Genomic DNA, 18,111 nt, shown 5'->3' on the forward strand with positions numbered 1-18,111 from the left:
AGGTCTGTTCAAAGTCACCACTGGGAAGCATCATGTTAATGGGGAGGGGAGAAAGTTATTTCCCATATAAAGCTCAGAATGTGAGCACACACCCCTCACATCTTCATCACTATGAATATTAAAAGGAAAGCAAGTCCTACGATTTTGCAGATTTCTTCTGCCTGAATGTGATCACACCAGCATCCCTTTTCAACGTCTTTCAAGGACCATACTTTCAAGAATTACACAAAGCTTGGGAAAAAAAAGTTACTAGCAGGATTGCCATGAAGGGGAGATACCAAAATCACCAGGGCTACAGGATGAGAGTCAAAAGTCTTTAATTAATTAATTAATTAATCAGGCTCTGAGATCCCACAGCTTAAACGCACTCTACTGGTAAGCCTGAAAAGTATCTGGCAGTAACAGCTCTTGGGATCACTTAACAGTCATGTTGGTATAGTGAACAGGCCAAAATAATTCAATAGTTTTTGAACAGATTCAAGTTATTTGAAGTGAACAGTTCAAAGAAAATGAGAAAATGGACATCTCCATACTCATCTGATTTAAAATGTTAACGTTGCTAAAGTAACTGTAGAAACTGGTCTTCAGTCACCTTGTAATCCCAGACATCTTTCTTCACATCTAGCAAAATTCTTCTGTTAGAGGTAAAATTATATATTAAGGATTATGTAGAAAATGTCTGCTTTAAAAACTGGACATCTCAGCGAACATTTTATCTAAATTGTGCTGTAGTTTTAAAGGATTTTTTTCCCAGCATCTACATAAAAATGTACATTTATTTATTAAAGAAGTAGTTTCTAAAAAGTAAATAGACGTAATGCTCTGAAGAGTTGAGAAATCAGACATTTTAAAAGTTTATATATACAACAAAATATACATGTAACAATTAAAACATTTAATTAGTATAACCCCACCAATACAATGTTTGCTACTGTATTTAAAAGCATTTATTCAAAATATGTCAAGCTCATTCCAAAGGATGAAAGACACACGAGCCCATTTCTTATGCTATGAGGTATATGGTAACAACAACAAAAAACCCAAATGCAAAAGGACCATCAGTTGCCTAAATATAAAACTGATCTTTGGCAAAGATGTGTTACACAGGATAACACAGCAATAAGGAGATCCTTAATTTCACATCATCTCCCCACATCACGGGCCCTGTTCACTCTTCCCTTTCAAAGAGTTACAACTCTGTTCCAGAGAACTCAGAATTTTAAATAGGTGGTCTGCTGATTAACATGCATCTCCTCAAACCTCAGTACTACAGCTATACAAATTACACTTTAAAAATATTTGAAACAGATAATTGAATTTATTGGTTGGCTATGAGTAGGAAAATACATCAGTAAAGAAAAGAGACCCTGTATATAAATATAATACTAGCTAGTTACAATGAAGGTTCCACTGAAAAGAACAGTAAAAGCCCTTGTTACCATCAGTCCATAGGTCATATTCAGTTTCCCATTACCCTTATTAAAGAGCTGCCTAGGCAAATGGGACATTCCTTGAGTTTAGTGCAGATAACGTGCTGGGTTTTGTTACATGAATGGTAAACAAAAGTTAGTCCAGTGCATTACATAATATAATGTACTGTGAATAAAGACTAGATACTCTATTTTAGACACTATTTCAATAGAACGGTTACTAAAATTTATGTAACCGAGAAGAGCAAAGTGAACATCTTAAAACACTGTTTACAAGTGGGGGATAAACACTTGCCATAAAGGTTCTCTGAATTCTCTGCAGCTGGTTATTCTTATTGTTTCATTAAAAGAACAAATCTGCTGTAAATTGTTGTTTTGCCCAGGATGGTTCTTGTACTTATATAGCATAACCCCCAAACCTTAAAAGTTACTATGGAAATTCTGTAAGTTTAAGTAGTAAAAAGTGGAATACAGAAACTTAAACTTATTATTGAAAACTTGACATCTTAGAAGAGCTTTGAAATTTTAATTTCAACCTTTAGAAGTGCATTCCACCCAATTTAATCATGTCCTTAGGTTTCAAAGTGCTAACTCAAGTTTTCCTGGTGGTCACTAAATCAAGTAAAATAGAAAACATTTCTTGGAGTTGTTCCCTGCTTATCTTCTAGGACTGTTAAGTTGCAATCAACAATTTATTTCTACAACTTAAAATTATGCCATAAGTTAATTTTGATGAACATTATTTAAGTTCGTAAAGCATAAATAATCAGTCACTAATACAGTAAACTGTACTTCAAGAGATTTTACAAGGAATTGAGCACCTGTAAATTTCTGATCATTAAAAAGAAAATATACCCCAAATTTTCTGCAAAATATTCATAAGATGGGTTTATCCTGTAAGAACACTGAAATTACATTATGGCAACACCACATTAAATATGTTTGTTACAGAATTTTTGAAGAAAACCTATACTGTGAAAACTTACTAGTTTTTCTTTTTTTTATTTACTGCATTTTAGGGAGTACAGGTTACTGGAAATTATCCAGAACACAGAAAATATTTAAAACACAAACCTTGCTTAACCGAAGTTTCAGTCTATTTTGGTATGATCATTTATTCACTATAGACTGAAAACACTTTTTCTCTTTTGAAGCTTATGGTTGTAAATCTATACTCCTGGTTCAATTTACCACTATCTAATAAGGTGGAGAAGCTGTTCAAACTGACCCACAGAATGCAGTATGCCTAGAAGAGGCAAGAACAAATATTTTCAAGACATAAACAGCCATTGTATCTTAGTATGCTGGTTCCAAATTAAAATATTTTGTAGACAATAACAAATACAGATGAAAATATTTTGTGTAAAGCTCAAACCTTTAGCATCTAACAAGTGCACTCTAGTTCCAGCATCTATGAAAAGAATACATCCTCCATTAAAAACAGAGTAAGTGCTTCTCCCCTTCTTCCATAAAGCTCAAGCAGTTTCCTTCATCTCATCAGTCCAACCAGCTCCAGCTTGCCTTTGCTGGAAACTGTCATGATGCACACTACCAACACAGTGTTTAGGAAAAATGAGTAAACATCTTTTATTCACACTTTACAAAAACCAAAAACCCAAAAAGAAACCCTAAAGAAAGCTATGCATTGGTTCTATATCAATAATACCAGCTTTCCAATGTACTGATTATAAACCAGATGTGTTTGGTGTCAGCACAACGTAAAACAAAAGGCAAAAAATAAAAAACTATCACAACAAAATCTTAAAAAAAAAAGAAAGAAAAAGCAAACCTCAAAGGAAAAACCAGGTCCCAGACAAAGATTCAAGATCAAAACCTTTTGTAGAATTTTTTTTTAAAGGAAAAAAAAAAGAATCTTTTACTTAAACAGTGTGTAATTTTATTTTCTCTTAGAATAAGCACATTTAAGTGCTGAACATTTTTCATAAAATTTTAAGTCATTATCCAAAATGACTCATTCTCTGTATAAAAACTGTTATTAACAATCAACAATTTCTCTTCTTAATGCTCACTGGATACATGGTGTCCTTTTGCTTCCCTGCCTGCAGCTGAAACAAAAGCAGTTAGACCAAGTTCCCTCTGAATTCATTTGTTTTTTGAGAGAATGAATGAATGAGAACAGAACATATAGGAGTTCACTTTGCAAAGTTAAAGCTGGCTTTAATCTCTATCCTACTAATGGCACTACAGGCAAAATACAAGGTATAATATCTTTTATCTTGGTTGACATATTAAAATGACTTGGTCACTTTAAAAATGATCTGAAGTATTGTCTTAGGGACCTGTTTTGAAAATACATCTCATTTATTTTATACTGCTTCATAAACGGAAAATCACTTTTTTTCTTTTTTTAAAAAAAGGGAATGATTTTTTAAAAACATGGAAACTAAGGAATACATGGAAAACAAAAAGAATTCACATGATAGTAGTACTCTGGGTGATGAACAGCACTGTGCAATGACGCCAAAAAGCAGTGCTTGGGTCTGGCAAACAAAGACCCAGGGATCCCCACCCTATGAACACGTTCCAAAATGTGATATTCAATGCTTCACAATGGAAAAAACCCACAGCTCATACAAAAGGATTTTCATAAAACTCTCACAAATGTTAAACAGTATTTAAAAAATACAAAAGAGGATGCACAGATTTTCTCTGCATGCACAGGCAGTGCTTGGTGGGAACAAATTCAGGCAGGCACAGTGGAGATAGGACAAGAAGTGTCTCGAAAAGGAGTTAAGAAGCTGTACCTAAGCAGCCATAATTTTTTAACTTAAAAAAGTTAAGGATTTAAAAATATCAGAATGTACATACATCAACCATTACACATTCAGTCCATAAATGCCTTCGGATCATTCACTACTCAGATTATCTGTCCTGGTAAATAGTTTTTTGCAAAAATCCAGGAATTCATAGGTAAGTTGTCTCTAGTCCAAGCAAATGTCCTAAACTTTAAACAGAGTTAAATTTAATGTTTTCCATTTAAAAACAAAGTAGTACAAAAGGGCTAACAAAACCCTAACAGTGCAAATCATCAGCAGAGAAAGTCTGTTGCAACTTCTTTTACAAGCTTTATAACACATGAAACAGGTAAAAAAAACCTTAGCCTTAGATTACAATACAATCATTTCCAAATCTGATTTTTTTAGTACAAAATTTCATAAATCAGGTCTTCTGTGGATCATATACAATCATAAAGGCTAAATTCAAATTCTATATTTTACAAACAAGTCTGAAAAAGGAGGGAGTAAAGTACGGAAGAATGATCTCTGGATGTTATTACTGGCCTCAAAAAAGTAGTGCTACAGATTTCTGTGCAAAGAGAATATGCTGTTCAGTTTCCTATTTCAAGGCATGAAAATATTATATTGGATAGAAGAAACAGGAAAATTATTTGCAACAAATTAAAGATAGGTGCAAACACACCAATCCCTGTCTAACAGTATATAAAGCATACTGGGCTCAGAATTTGTTTGCTAGCACCTGGCTTTCATACTATATCCTTATCAAATGATCAGACTGAAAACTCAAATCATCATTAAGAAAAAACAAACCAACAAATCTTAGTGGCCATACCTCACTCCCCTATATTCAGAATTTTTACAAGTTTATGAGTAAAACTGAGGTCATCCTCTGAAGGTACTTGACTACCTCCTGCCAGGAAGGTGAATGCCATTAACCTGGGGCAGGAAAGGCAGTAAGAGCTCCAGTTGTGCAAAAAGTGAGAAGTGGTCAGAGGGGATGAGTGGGTGTGGGCAGCCGCTGATATTGTTCTCAACTAGCCAGTGGTGGTCCAGAGGTCCCAGAATGCCTAAAGTGTTCAGCTGAGGTTTAGAATAGAAGATGTAGTCAATTATACCCTGAAAAACAGAAGGCAAAAAGAAAAATAAGAAAATGACACATAAAATGACACTGAAATACTGAGAACTTTCAAGACATATCCTCAGTCGTGTTTGGTAAACAAAGAAATTTACTAGGCTGCAGAAAAGGGCAGTTATTACATAGATCAAATAACAACCCCAAACTGAGAATGAAGAAACCTTAGGGATGGTAATCCTTCTTCCTCCTATGTAGATCGTTTCAAAATCTTTAACGAGACCTAAAGAATCCTTCACGATACAGCCTCTGCTTCTTTTTCCTAACTTAACTTGTGACACTTTTCCTTGCTCACTACTCCACTGCCATACTAGCCCTTTTTGGGAAGCAGGGTGTGAACTGAGGTGCGTCTCCTGTAGGTGAGAAGCTCCGTCCTCCTCCAGGGCCGGCACACGTGTCTGCAACACTTTCTTCTACTTGTCACCTGACTAAATCCCTCTTAACCTTCAAGTGCCAAGTTTAATTACCTTCCCAAGGCCTTCTGGAATCCTACCCTTATCCACTTAAAGCTACCACCTGATTTTTTCCCTTGCTAATGTACACCCTTAAGTGCAACTATATACTCATTTGTGCGGCTGAAATCTATGTTCCCACCAGACTATGATGTCACAAAGGCCAAGCACATCTCTGCCTTTTACACCTTCAACAGCACTCAGGCACAGCATCTGGCACACAGCTAGGATACTCTTAGTTTGCTCCTCTCTGTCCAGTAACTGTAACAGTCTGTCCTTTACATGCTCTTGGCCAAAAGTATTTAAGCACATTCTAAATTCTTCCTAATTTTCTACCAGTAACAGTAGTCAGAAGGCAAACACCTCTAATCTCTCCCATCTTGTGGTTATCATCCTCCCCTCTTCTGCCATCAACCTCCTTGAAACGAAAATCTGTAGCTGGTTTTTTCACTCATTGCTCAGTTACTCTTCAACTCATTGTATTCTAGTTTCTCTGAACACCTCTACAGACAACTCTGAGCAAATCTTTCTGAAGCTTAACACTCACTCCTCTTTCCCTAGAAAGGCTTTCCTTCCTTGGCATTTAAGTTCCTTATACTGTCATGGTTTTCCACCTCTTTGATTACTATCATCATTTACATGTTAGTTTTGCCCAGTCTACTCTAGTCTCTCTTTAACTATACATACTCATCTCTGCCCAGTGTTAAATCATTATCTACGGTTCTATAGATCCTCGAAAGTCAAATAAAAAAATTTTTTAGTTTTCAAAAGTTTCTCAAAGGAGTCTAAATAACCCTCCCCTCTAAAATTAAGCAACAGTTAACACAAGTATTTGCACTATTCTAATAGACAATCTAACCTGAATGACTATTTTTTCAGCAGGTTAGAAATGGAAAACTAGGATTTAAGAGAGCAAAAATGCAAAAGATGGCAAAAAAGGACAATTGAACACAAGTCCTAAACAACCACAGATAATAAAAATGAGGAGAATTACTAGGAAAAAAACTCCACATTGTAATAATCCATTAATTGTATAAGAAGGCATATAAACAATATGTGTATTAGAAAATTTACAACAGCTAACAGTAAACTACATTTTGGTTCCCAAATAGTACAGTTTCAGTTAAACTGAAAGAGAAGAAACGGAACATCAAACTAACATCAAATAAAATACAATGGTCCTGCATATCCAGCTGTTAGTAATGAGCCCATTAAAAAAAAAAAAAAAAAAAAGCTCTAAAGAGATGACAGATAACTCAGGATTTAATATCATTATTTCATCTGATCTCTAACCTTAGAAATGATTCTAATAATATCTATAAAGTAGGGGTGGAATTCTAATCACATGGAATTCTACATAAGAATACTGCTGTCAGCTAATTTGAGATGGCTTAATTCCATTCTGAGTGTTAACATTTAAAGCCATCACAAAATTATAAAATGCTCTTGAAAAAAAAAATGGAGTTTTAAATGTTTCTTCATCTCAAAACTCACCTTAAAATCAAATGTGTAGTTGGTGTAAGGCATCAGGCCACTCTCATAGGCACTCTTTAACTTGAAGCCATGAGTGATCCTTCCATTGGTTGTCCCATTTTTCCCATTACAGCTGAAGTTCGTAAGACTTTCATTGTATCTCAGTTCCTTAAAGTCTTTATGATTTGTTTCTACTTCACCAGTGCTCAAATATTCTACAACACCTATAAAGAATATAAATGTACTTTCTGCATTGTTAAGTATAATATACAATGTGTAATACGTAACTAAACAGGTAATTCAAGAGTAAAGTTTTAAATCACACATATTCTCACTTTTTAAAATGTTTCACTATTTTCCACCTTTGCCAAAACTTGTATAAACACATTTTTTCCATGGTTTTAATCACAGTGAATATTTTACACTTTACCACATGAACTTATGTCATCTCAATTATTTTTTTTTAATAATTGTGTAACACAACAGGGCTGACATATAGTATTTGTTAAACCATTTCCCTATTTCTTAAAGTTCACGTTATTCCTTTTTTTTTTTTTTTAATTAACACCACAATCAACATCTTAGTATGTAGGCTTCTGCTCAGGGTCAGCATGAAATACCAACATTAGGATTCATTGTGCGTATGAATACATGAATTATGAAAGAATGACAGAGCCATCTCACCATCTCTGGACACTATTTTTCCAGTGTGCTAAGCATAAGGTGGGGCTTCCCTTGTGGCTCTGATGGTAAAAAAATCCATCTGCAATGTGGGAGACCTGAGTTCAATCCCTGGGTTCCGAAGATACCCTGGAGGAGAGTGTGGCAACCCACTCCAGTATTCTTGCCTGAAGAATCCCATGGACAGAGGAGCCTGGACAGATACAGTCCATGGGATCACAGAGTCAGACATGACAGAAGTGACTTAGCACACACACAGGCATAAGGTGGGCTCTGCAAATATTTAACTTTCATTTAATCACTTACCAAAACTAGACATTTTTCCATGTGTTTTGTTATTACAATGCAACATAGAAATGAGTCTTAAGATCTGTATCATGCGACAAGAGTCTCTCTTTGCCCCTCACATATTTTGTAGCTAAAGAGGATGAAAAGCAAATAAAGAACTTTCCAGTAATCCCCAGATGGCTTTGATGAGACAGACTAAAGAATTATGGATCTTAGGCACCTTTATCTCCCCCCAAAACAGATTTTAACATAAATTCTGTTTCATTATCTTTTCTTTCATCTATTGTGACAGCAGCAATATGCTACTGAATTTAACTACTCCAAGTGTGTGTGTGTGTGAATGCATGCATTCAGGCATGCAAGTAAGTTCAAGGGAAAGTTCTCTTGAGTATCCAAGAAAGTACGGTTGTTACTCACTGTACTATCTATGGAAAAGTTTAAGATTAAGGCTTTCTGTATCCTTCCACTCTGTGACTAAATATCAACATTCTTGATCCTTTTTTTGTTAAAACCACTGTCTGACCTGTGTAAACAGAAAAATCTCAAATTCCAACTGAGGTGCACAATGTTTCTAATCGAGTCTACCAAAATTTGAGGCTGGGTGATATACGGTCAAATTTAAACTGGATTAGATTACCACATGCTGGAATCCCAGAGTCTGTCTTAGTAACCTTTTCAGAGTCTGCAATACATAGAACATGGGGATAATAATATATGCCCATGTGTTTTCTGAAGATGATTAACATCTGGATAATATCCAGAGGATAATACCATTACCATTTACTATTTCATTTTATAATGAAGTGGTAATAATACCATTTCATTTTCAAAATGGTCTCCCTACTCCACACACACAAAAGATTTTTAACCTGATTGATAGCGGCCACTATAAACTGAATTTTCATTTTGACTAGATTTGGAATTATCAGAAACAACACATTACAAAAACATTTTAAGTCAGCAAGTGTTCTATGTAAGATAGCATTGTTTTGTTTACCAGAGTCCGGCAAAGAATTAAGATCTGCACATAACACTAGTGGAATAGTTCCAAATTCTCCTAATACATTGGACTGGAGACTTCTCGAGGCTTTATCAATAATATTCTTCACTTCTGAGAGGAACATCATCGTTTGAACCAACTTCACATCGGAGTATTCAGGGTCCCAGTGCATATGAGCATTAGCCACGAGAATAAGCTGCTTTTCTGTTCCAAGATGTGGCTTTCCAGCTATATCAGATAAAAAGAAAAGAAACAAAGCCCATATATTCTCACATGGTCTGAAAGCAAGTAATATCTCAGAGTCCCGGGAATTTAAAAAAAATGCTAAAATCTGGTTGAAAATCTCCCATCTAAAAACTGATCTACCCTCTGCAACAAACCTGAGAAACAGACATCTGGCCTCTGGGATGAGGACTTCCAGCACAGGGTATTCACTCTTTGAACAGAGAGCCCATACTATTTGGGACAGCTTGGTTTTTAAATAGTTCCAGCTCCTTAAAACTTCTGATTTTCTAGATGTCCTAAACTGAGCATCACAAAATTAAACGGACATCCTTTTTCTTAAAAAAACATTTTAAAAAGTCACTAAGTTCCATCTTCCATCTTTTCTATCCCTCAGATTATATATCCCCATTTCCAGCTGCTCCTCAGGTGAAAGAAGTCTCAGTTCTTACCATGATGATCACTCTCTAAATATACATTTAATCTGAAATAGGTGGTCCATTTCTCCAAGACTTAAGACCTTTAAAATAATGACTAAAAGCAGGTCAGGGAGAGAAGTCAACACAGAAATATCCTTGTTGCCAAGAAATTGTATTACGTGTACAGAATTCTTCTCTCTGAGCAGTTATTTTAACTAATATTTACTTCAGTATTTTATGTGACAAATTCTCGAGCAGAAAAAACCTTGTGTATGCCTTTTAAGATTTGAAATACTTTTCTAGGCAATGCTTCCTCTTCTTGAGCTTTGCGGTAGAGAAAACTGGATGAGATTTTAGAAAAGATTTAAATTCTGAATTTCTTCAGGCATTAGACAAGAGTATTACTATGAAACATTTTGTGTCGTCTATTCCATTTTGGAGGCCAGATTTTATAGGAAGTGAAAAGGTCACTCACATGATACTTCAATCAGTTCCTTTCGAAGCTCTAGCAGTACAGCCACTCCTATGTTATCTTTCGTCATGACTCTGTTCAGCATGGCTTCAGACCCTTCTGAATTTGCCATTGCTAGTTGATTAAATTCAACAGTGTGTTTCTGAACCAAAGTAAATCTAAAACAAAACACACACAAATATAAAATTGGGGATACCAAGACATCCATTTTGTGGTAAATGCAATTTCCCCCCAACTTCCTTAACAGACATGATGACATGTAAATTACATTACAGAAAATCCTCCACACTTAGCACTAAGCTTCCCGTGTCCATTTCAGTTGCTCTCAGTCTGCCACAGATACAAATAACATCTTGAGAAACTTTTACAACTTAAGATAATACAGTCATCTTAAGACAATACAGTCATCTTCTATTTAGGTTTCATGCTGGAATATTCCATCTTACAATTTTAAAATAATTTTCTTCCAAAGTATGGGCTTAAGAATCTCTCTACCATCCCAGAGGGAATGCAATTACAAAGTGTTTCAATTAACAACTGGAGTTAAACCCTAGAAGACACCTGAAAAAACAGCAGAACTTTCAACATGTCTTCCAAAAACATTTTTTCTGATGAATCAAAACACCCTTTAAATCATAGTACTGTTTTCTTGAGAAATAAAATGTGCCTCATTCTCTTAGCTGCCAACTAATTTCCATTCCCTTGACCCTCATCCTGCAAATTCAGAGAATATTTTCTTTTCAAGAGTAAGATGACTGGGGAATTCCCTGGTGGTCCAGTAGTTAGGACTCTGACTTCCACTGCAGGGAAACAGGTTTGATCACTGGTCAGGGAACTAAGATCCCCACATGGCATGGACCCCCCAAGAAAAAGAAGAAAGAAAGAAGATGACTTACTTTTCTGTTTTAAAAAATATTGCACAGCCATCAACATGTTTTCTTTCTTGCTCTGACATTGTCCTAGCTCTAGATTTAGGACTAAAGAATCCATTATAGCCACGTTCTTTCAGTTCTACCAGAAAAAAACTGTAATACTGTTCTGTTTCAACTTCCTGAAAAATTGTAAACAGCAGTTATTTCATAAGACAAAAACCAGTCCTATGCACTATCTTTATATGTACAGTTTGAGACCTTAAAATAAATTCAAAGGACTGATCTGAAGAATGAAGAATTACATCTTTTCAATGTAATTTATCTGAAATCAGTCACAACACCTACTTGTCATTTTACAGGTACCTGTTAATAAAGTACCTCTTTGCTGTTTAGGAGTAAAGAATGGAAAGCCATATACCCCTATGCATATGTATTTCCTTATATTTTATATTTCCTGATATATATATTTCCTTATATTAAAACTGGTATAAACAAAAATCAGAACAGGAGAAGGAACTCCACAGATCAAGTTTCAGACCACAAGGAGAAAGTCACTTGCCAAAGGTCATGTAAGTTATTATGAGGGTTGGACTGAGAACCCAGTTACTGTCTACCAGATTCAATGTTCTTTCCACTTGGCCCTAATTATTCAATTACCACTGGTAGTAAAGCAAAATTATACCTTGACAGTGCCACCCGATTAAAAATAGTGTGGAAGGACATAAAGGAGGAGCAGGTAAACATTTAGCTGTAATAGCAATCACCTAAACACCCAGCGTAACCCATTTGCTTAATTTGGCAGCACAATGCTAAAAGCACAGGATGCGGCGAATGTTCCCAGAATTCAGTCAATACAGGAAAAGTCTGTATTTTAAGAACTGCGAAAGCCAGGACTTCAAATGTGTTAATGTAATGCATACTCAAGCTACTCCTTGCTTGATCAAGGGGCATTTCTGCAATTTAAACAAGGATTCTTCTGATGACTTACCTGAAGACTTATGATATCAGCATTGCAACTCAAGATTTCTTGAATAATGGCCTTTTTCCTGTAGTCCCAATTTAGTGCCCATGATGGACAGTAGCCATATAACTGCCGGGTCGCATATTTATCACAAAGAACATTATAGCACATGACAGAAAACAAGGCTGTAGGAAAGATAACTTTACTTATTCACACACGTGGCAGAAAAAGAAAATTAATTTTGTTTCACTTAAAACTAAGTTTGACTTTATTCATTCAATAATATCCTCACAGAAAAGCTACCATATGCCAGACATGGCATAAGTCAGATAATAAAGGAAGAACAGATATATGAACAAATATAAATAATAATTGTGTTTCCCACTACATAAGTACAGACAGAAGGTTCAAAAGGAAACAGACTAAGATCTTGAGTCCTTCAGCTTCTAAGACCAAGGCTCCTCATTTCTATGCTCCCTCCACCACTTCATCAATTATTCATGTAGAATGTAATCTGACATTTATCTAAGAAAACATACGTTTTTTCTTAACAGCCATCTCTGCTCTTCTTCTACAAAGCAACTATTAATTCACATGAAAGAAAAACACCACTGCACACCCAACAGAAGTGCCCAAACTATCTTCATACAATTTTAAAAGATTAGAGGTCATTAGTTTGATTTCTCTCTCAAGTAGGTGTTTTCGCTTTCTTATAATTTTGTATTATCATACAGCTGGAATACTGCAGAATTTGGGAAATTACAATATAGAAAGATGTGGGTGTATAACTGAATTTGACCAATACTTGAGAACAGAGTTTCTCAAAAGCAGCACCACTGACATCACGAGTAGGTAATTCTTTGTTGTTGAGGGCTGTGCTATGCACAGCAGCATCTCTGATCTCTAGCCACAAGATGCCAAGAGCACATCTACCACTTGTTGACAATGAAAAAATATCTCCAGACGCTGCTGAATGTCTTCTGGGGGATAAAACCGCCCCTGGCTGAGAAGTACTGCCTTATACCAAACTTTCCTCGACAATGATTATATAGAGGCCAGTTACACCTGGTAGCTCAGACAGTAAAGATTCCGCCTGCAACGCAGGAGACTTGGGTTCAATCCTTGGATTGGGAAGATCCCCTGGAGGGGGAAACCCACTCCAGCATTCTGGCCTGGAGAATCCCCATGGACAGAGGAGCCTGGCGGGCAACAGTCCATGAGATCACAAAGAGTCAGACACGACTGAGCAACTTCCACTTCACTCACACAAGCCTTTATTATCATCTTCAAACCAAATCAACCTTAAGTGTTCTACTGTAATACTGCCCATAAACTAAAGCATACCAACAATACTATTAGGTTTATAAAGACAAAGTAAAAATAAGATTAAAACAAAAATCAGGTTACCAACCAGTTGGCCGTGTTCTGTCTGGTTCTTGTAACATAATCCAAGATCTTGGAGGTGGCTGTTCTGTTGAAACTAGTTGAACATAAAACACAAAATTAAACAATATTCTTAGATGTCTTTCTAAAAATATGGTTTAATCAAATGACCACTTACTTCTTTTTGCAGTACCTGCCAAATTATCAAGCAAATAGTTCAGTAGCCTTCTTGTTCCATCTGGCTCCAGATAGAGGTTCAATATGTCCTGGGTAAGTGGATTTCCTGGAAATATTTTTAAAATAGGTAAAATGAAACAAAGACAAATGTTAAAATATTTCAAAACTTAAAAATATACCAAAACTATCAGATCATTTGTGTATTAACTATGTAATTGTATATATTAACCACATATATAAATATATATATATAGTAACTCAATATATCAAACTAGAAAAAAAATATTTTTTTCAGTCTGTGAAGAGTAAAAATAATTCATACCACATTACATAGAAGTACCCAAAAATGATTACTAATGGCCTGACGTCAATCTAGAAGATATCTAATAGTGCTCTGCATTTGACCCTGCCGCTTCAACACTTTCATAAAGATCAAAACGGGACTGGAGAACAGTGGCAAGAAGGACTAGGAGAAGGAAAGGTGAGAGCCAATATAATCAGCCTGAGAATCGTAATTGAAGAATGCTACAGAGTTAATAAGGAAATATCCTACTGAAAAATGCCGTCTAGCACTTAGATTTTTTAAAATTCTAAAGAATGAAATAGCAAAATGAGACAGTTAATTAAGTTAATTCAGATTAACTCACTAATGAAGGAGGAAAACCCCAGAGCAGTATTCCAACAGCAAATTCAATCATTGTTTCATAAGTGCCCCAAATGAAAGCAAATGCAATGATTTACATGTACTGTTAAGAGTCTGAAATTCTCTCAGAAGGGTTTCTCACATACGAGAAGTAACAACACAGTACACTGTTTAAAACCAAAGTTCCTATCCATGTTCCATTTTAAGAAAGACTAGTAAATTCTATAGACTGAAGATAGCTAAAATAATAAGACATTTTAGTCATTTGAAATTTTTTTTTAAGATGGAATTTAAGAATCACCACCAAACAGAGGAAAAAAAAGTAATTTGCATTTATTCTTTTCTCTTGTGAAAGAATAGACACAAAACGCAGAACGAGGACAAGGGGCAGGATCTAATAGAAAGCCAGCTCAGAAGAGAAGTGGATGGTAAGCATTAGAACTATTTAAGATAACATGCCCTGACCTGTGAGATAGTGGAATATCCTTCACAAAAAGCCAGATTACACGGGTGGGAAGAACAGCTAAATTAGTTGGCTTTTAAGAGCTCTACGATTTTAGTAACTGTAAAGGTAAAAATGTGCTCCTATAAATGCGAAGTATTAATTGCAGGAAGACAAGTTACAACATATGTGTACAGCTCTTTATAGATACCAGTGAAGTTGCTTAGTCGTGTCCAACTCTTTGCGACCCCACGGACTGTAGCCTACCAGGCTTCTCTGTCCATGGGATTTTCCAGGCAAGAATACTGGAGTGGGTTGCCGTTTCCTTCTCCAGGGGATCTTCCCAACCCAGGGATCGAACCCAGACCGCCCACATTGCAGGCAGACGCTTTACCCTCTGAGCCACCAGGGAAGCCCCACAGATACCAGAGTCCTGAAACTTTCATCTAGTCACAATCCTATGAAACAGGTAGCTGTAACTTGAAAGTTACCAGGACCCTGTGGGTGTGTTGAGAAAATGAAGTCAACTAAAAAAATTTCAGTACCAGGTAAGCATCCCATTCTAACCAGATTACACTTAACGCTGTCTTTTTTACTACTTTCTAGCATAAAAAATATTTAAAGGCAATCACTGAGGTTACAGAATTCTAGCTGAGCTAATTAAAATCCTAAAAGATAATGCTGAGAAAGTGCTGAAATCACTATGTCAGCAAATACAGAAAACTCAGAAGTGGCCACAGGACTGGAAAAGGTCAATTTTTATTCCAAATCAAAAGAAAGGCAATGCCAAAGAAAGTTCTCATTACTGTGCAACTGCCCTCATACCACATGACAGCAAGGTTATGCTGAAGGTTATGCATAAGCAAAGTTATGTTTGAAGGCTCAAAATCCTTCAAGCTAGGTTTCAGCAGTACGTGAAACAAGAACTTCCAGATGTAAAAGCCAGATATAAAAAAGGAAAGGCAGATTTTTTGTAATGGCTGCTTCCTTGAAGGCACTGTCACGTGGAATCTCTTAGCCTCAGCATCCGGAGCTACTGGAAGGGAGTCAGATAGAATTCAGTACCGCCTTCTTTGAGATCTTCATCCTTCAAGAACCAGCCACATCATGATCTCAGTTTCAACACAGTTGTTCCTAGCCCTCTTTTCTTTGCTTTTGGTGCTGCCTGTTGTTGAAGCAGTAGAAGCCGGAGATGCAACTGCTCTCTTGTTAGGTGTGATTCTCAGCATGACAGGCATTTGTGCTTGTTTGGGGGTGTATGCACGAAAAAGAAATGGACAGATGTGACTTTGAAGGGCCTCCTGAATCAAACCTTCCTCTGAAAATCTTTGTGCTATTGAGTTTCAGAACTGAGCTTTGGTGTCTGAAAGTTCCCAAGAAACAGTTAATAGAGAAGTTTTATATTATTGGCTATTTTCCTATAAAAAGGAACAGATTGATATACTGTGTTAAAGGGAAAACAACATGTTTTTGTCATAACAGATAATGAACTGGAAAATGCAATCTGTAATTTGCATTTGCTGAAATTTGCCTAAGTAATATTTCATAGTTTCAGAATTCTCAGTAGGAAGAAGGAAACTCTTGCCCAGAATCCTAGGAAATTGCCACTGTTCAGTTATAATCACTGCCTCCTGCATCATTGAGAAATTTTTTCTCCATATTTTTATTGGATTTTTGTTATCTCCCAAGTTAATACTGTACCTAGACATTAAATACAGTTGGCCAGAAATTAAAACTTATCTCTGTGTGGGAAAAAGTTCAGAAAATGTATCCAATGTATCTAACATTGAAATGGAGAGATTTAATGTAAAAAAAATATATTACATTGAAATGGAGAAGAGATCTATTATTTAACAAAAAACAAAAAATGTTTATATTAACTGAGTAACATCTCCATGGTGAGAAGTACTATGTAAAGTATAAACCTAATATGTAAGTAAAAAAAAAAAAAAAAAAAGGAAAGGCAGAGGAACCAGAGAACAAACTGCCAACATCACAGAGACAGCAAGAGAATTCCAGAAAAAATACCTACTTTTGCTTCATTGACTATGCTAGAGCCTTTGACTGTGTGGCTCACAACAAACTGTAGAAAATTCTGAAAGAGTTGGGAATACCAGACCACCTTAGCTGTCTCCTGAGAAATCTATATGTAAGTCAACAAGAAGTAACAGAACCAGACATGGAACAATGGACTGGTTCAAAATTGAGAAAGGAGTTGGTCAAAGCTAAATACTGTCACCCTACTTATTTAACTTATATACAGAATACACCATGCAAAATGCCAGGCTGGATGAATCACAAACTAAAATCAAGATTGCCAGGAGAAACATCAATAACCTCAGATTTGCAGATGTTACCACTCTCATAGTAGAAAGCAAGAGGAACTAAAGACGCTTGATGAGGGTGAAAGATTAGAGTGAAAGGCTGGCTTAAAACTCAACATTCAAAAACTAAGACCATGGCATTTGGTCCGAGCACTTCATGGCAAACAGAAGGGGAAAAAGTGGAAACAGTGACAGATTTTATTTTTGTGGGCTCTAAAAATCACCGAGGACAGTGACTGCAGTCATGAAACTTAGACACTTGCTCAATGAAAGGAAAGCTATGACAAACCTAGACAGCATTATGAAAAAGCAGAGACGTCACTTTGCCAACAAAGGTCCCTATAGTCAAAACTATTGTTTTTCTAGTAGTCATGTATGGATGAGAGTTGGATCATCAAGAAGGCAGAGTTGAAGAATTGATGCTTTCAAACTGTGGTGTTGGAGAAGACTCTTGAGAGTCTCTTAGACTGCAAGGAGATCAAATCAGTCAATCCTAAAGGTAATCAACCCTGAATATGCATTGAAAGGGCTGATGCTCCATTTCTTTGGCCACCTGATGCAGAGAGCCAATTCACTGGAAAAGACCCTGATGCTGGGAAAGATTGAAGGCAGGAGGAGAAGGGGACGACAGAGGACAAGACAGTTGGATAGCATCACTGACTCAATGGACGTGAGTCTGAGCAAACTCTGGGAGATGGTGAAGCACAGGGATGCCTGGTGTGCTGCAGTCCATGGGGTTGCAAAAGATCAGACATGAATGAGTGGCTGAATAACAACAATAAATGGATGAAGTCAAATGGTATATTTCCCACAACATAAGAGTACTTTTTTGAAATTCCTTTAAATTTATAATTAATCTGGCTTTTCATTGCCTGGAAAAATACATAGGGTAAACTTAAAAAGTACAACACAATTCTGCAATTAAAACATGATGTTGTGCCCTTAAAACTGAGGAAGAAAAGTGAAAGAAGCTGCTTCTGA

The 18,111-nt window shown here is 36.1% G+C and overlaps 2 protein-coding genes across 4 annotated transcripts in view; one reads left to right on the forward strand and one right to left on the reverse strand.

The window, feature by feature from the left end:
* Positions 1–300: 300 nt before the first annotated feature.
* Positions 301–18,111, reverse strand: part of CNOT6 (CCR4-NOT transcription complex subunit 6) — a 92,858-nt gene continuing 75,047 nt past the window's right edge. For 2 of the 3 annotated variants that reach the window (XM_060415339.1, XM_015095723.3), the window contains 8 exons: positions 13,723–13,827; positions 13,573–13,641; positions 12,189–12,346; positions 11,225–11,379; positions 10,332–10,486; positions 9,213–9,443; positions 7,268–7,470; positions 301–5,305 (listed from right to left, as the gene is read on the reverse strand). In XM_060415339.1, the coding sequence (XP_060271322.1) occupies positions 5,093–5,305; positions 7,268–7,470; positions 9,213–9,443; positions 10,332–10,486; positions 11,225–11,379; positions 12,189–12,346; positions 13,573–13,641; positions 13,723–13,827 (1,289 nt within the window). In that variant the 3' untranslated portion in view covers positions 301–5,092. The remainder of the gene's footprint in view (positions 5,306–7,267; positions 7,471–9,212; positions 9,444–10,331; positions 10,487–11,224; positions 11,380–12,188; positions 12,347–13,572; positions 13,642–13,722; positions 13,828–18,111) is intronic. The other variant, XM_015095724.3, reaches the window with a different exon arrangement.
* Positions 15,772–16,199, forward strand: LOC114114805 (small integral membrane protein 30-like). Its single transcript, XM_027969267.3, has one exon. It carries the CDS (start codon positions 15,914–15,916, stop codon positions 16,091–16,093), a length of 180 nt encoding a protein of 59 aa, XP_027825068.1. The 5' UTR covers positions 15,772–15,913; the 3' UTR covers positions 16,094–16,199.

Source organism: Ovis aries, chromosome 5, assembly GCF_016772045.2.
Source record: "Ovis aries strain OAR_USU_Benz2616 breed Rambouillet chromosome 5, ARS-UI_Ramb_v3.0, whole genome shotgun sequence".
NCBI classification, from domain to species: Eukaryota; Metazoa; Chordata; class Mammalia; order Artiodactyla; family Bovidae; genus Ovis; species Ovis aries.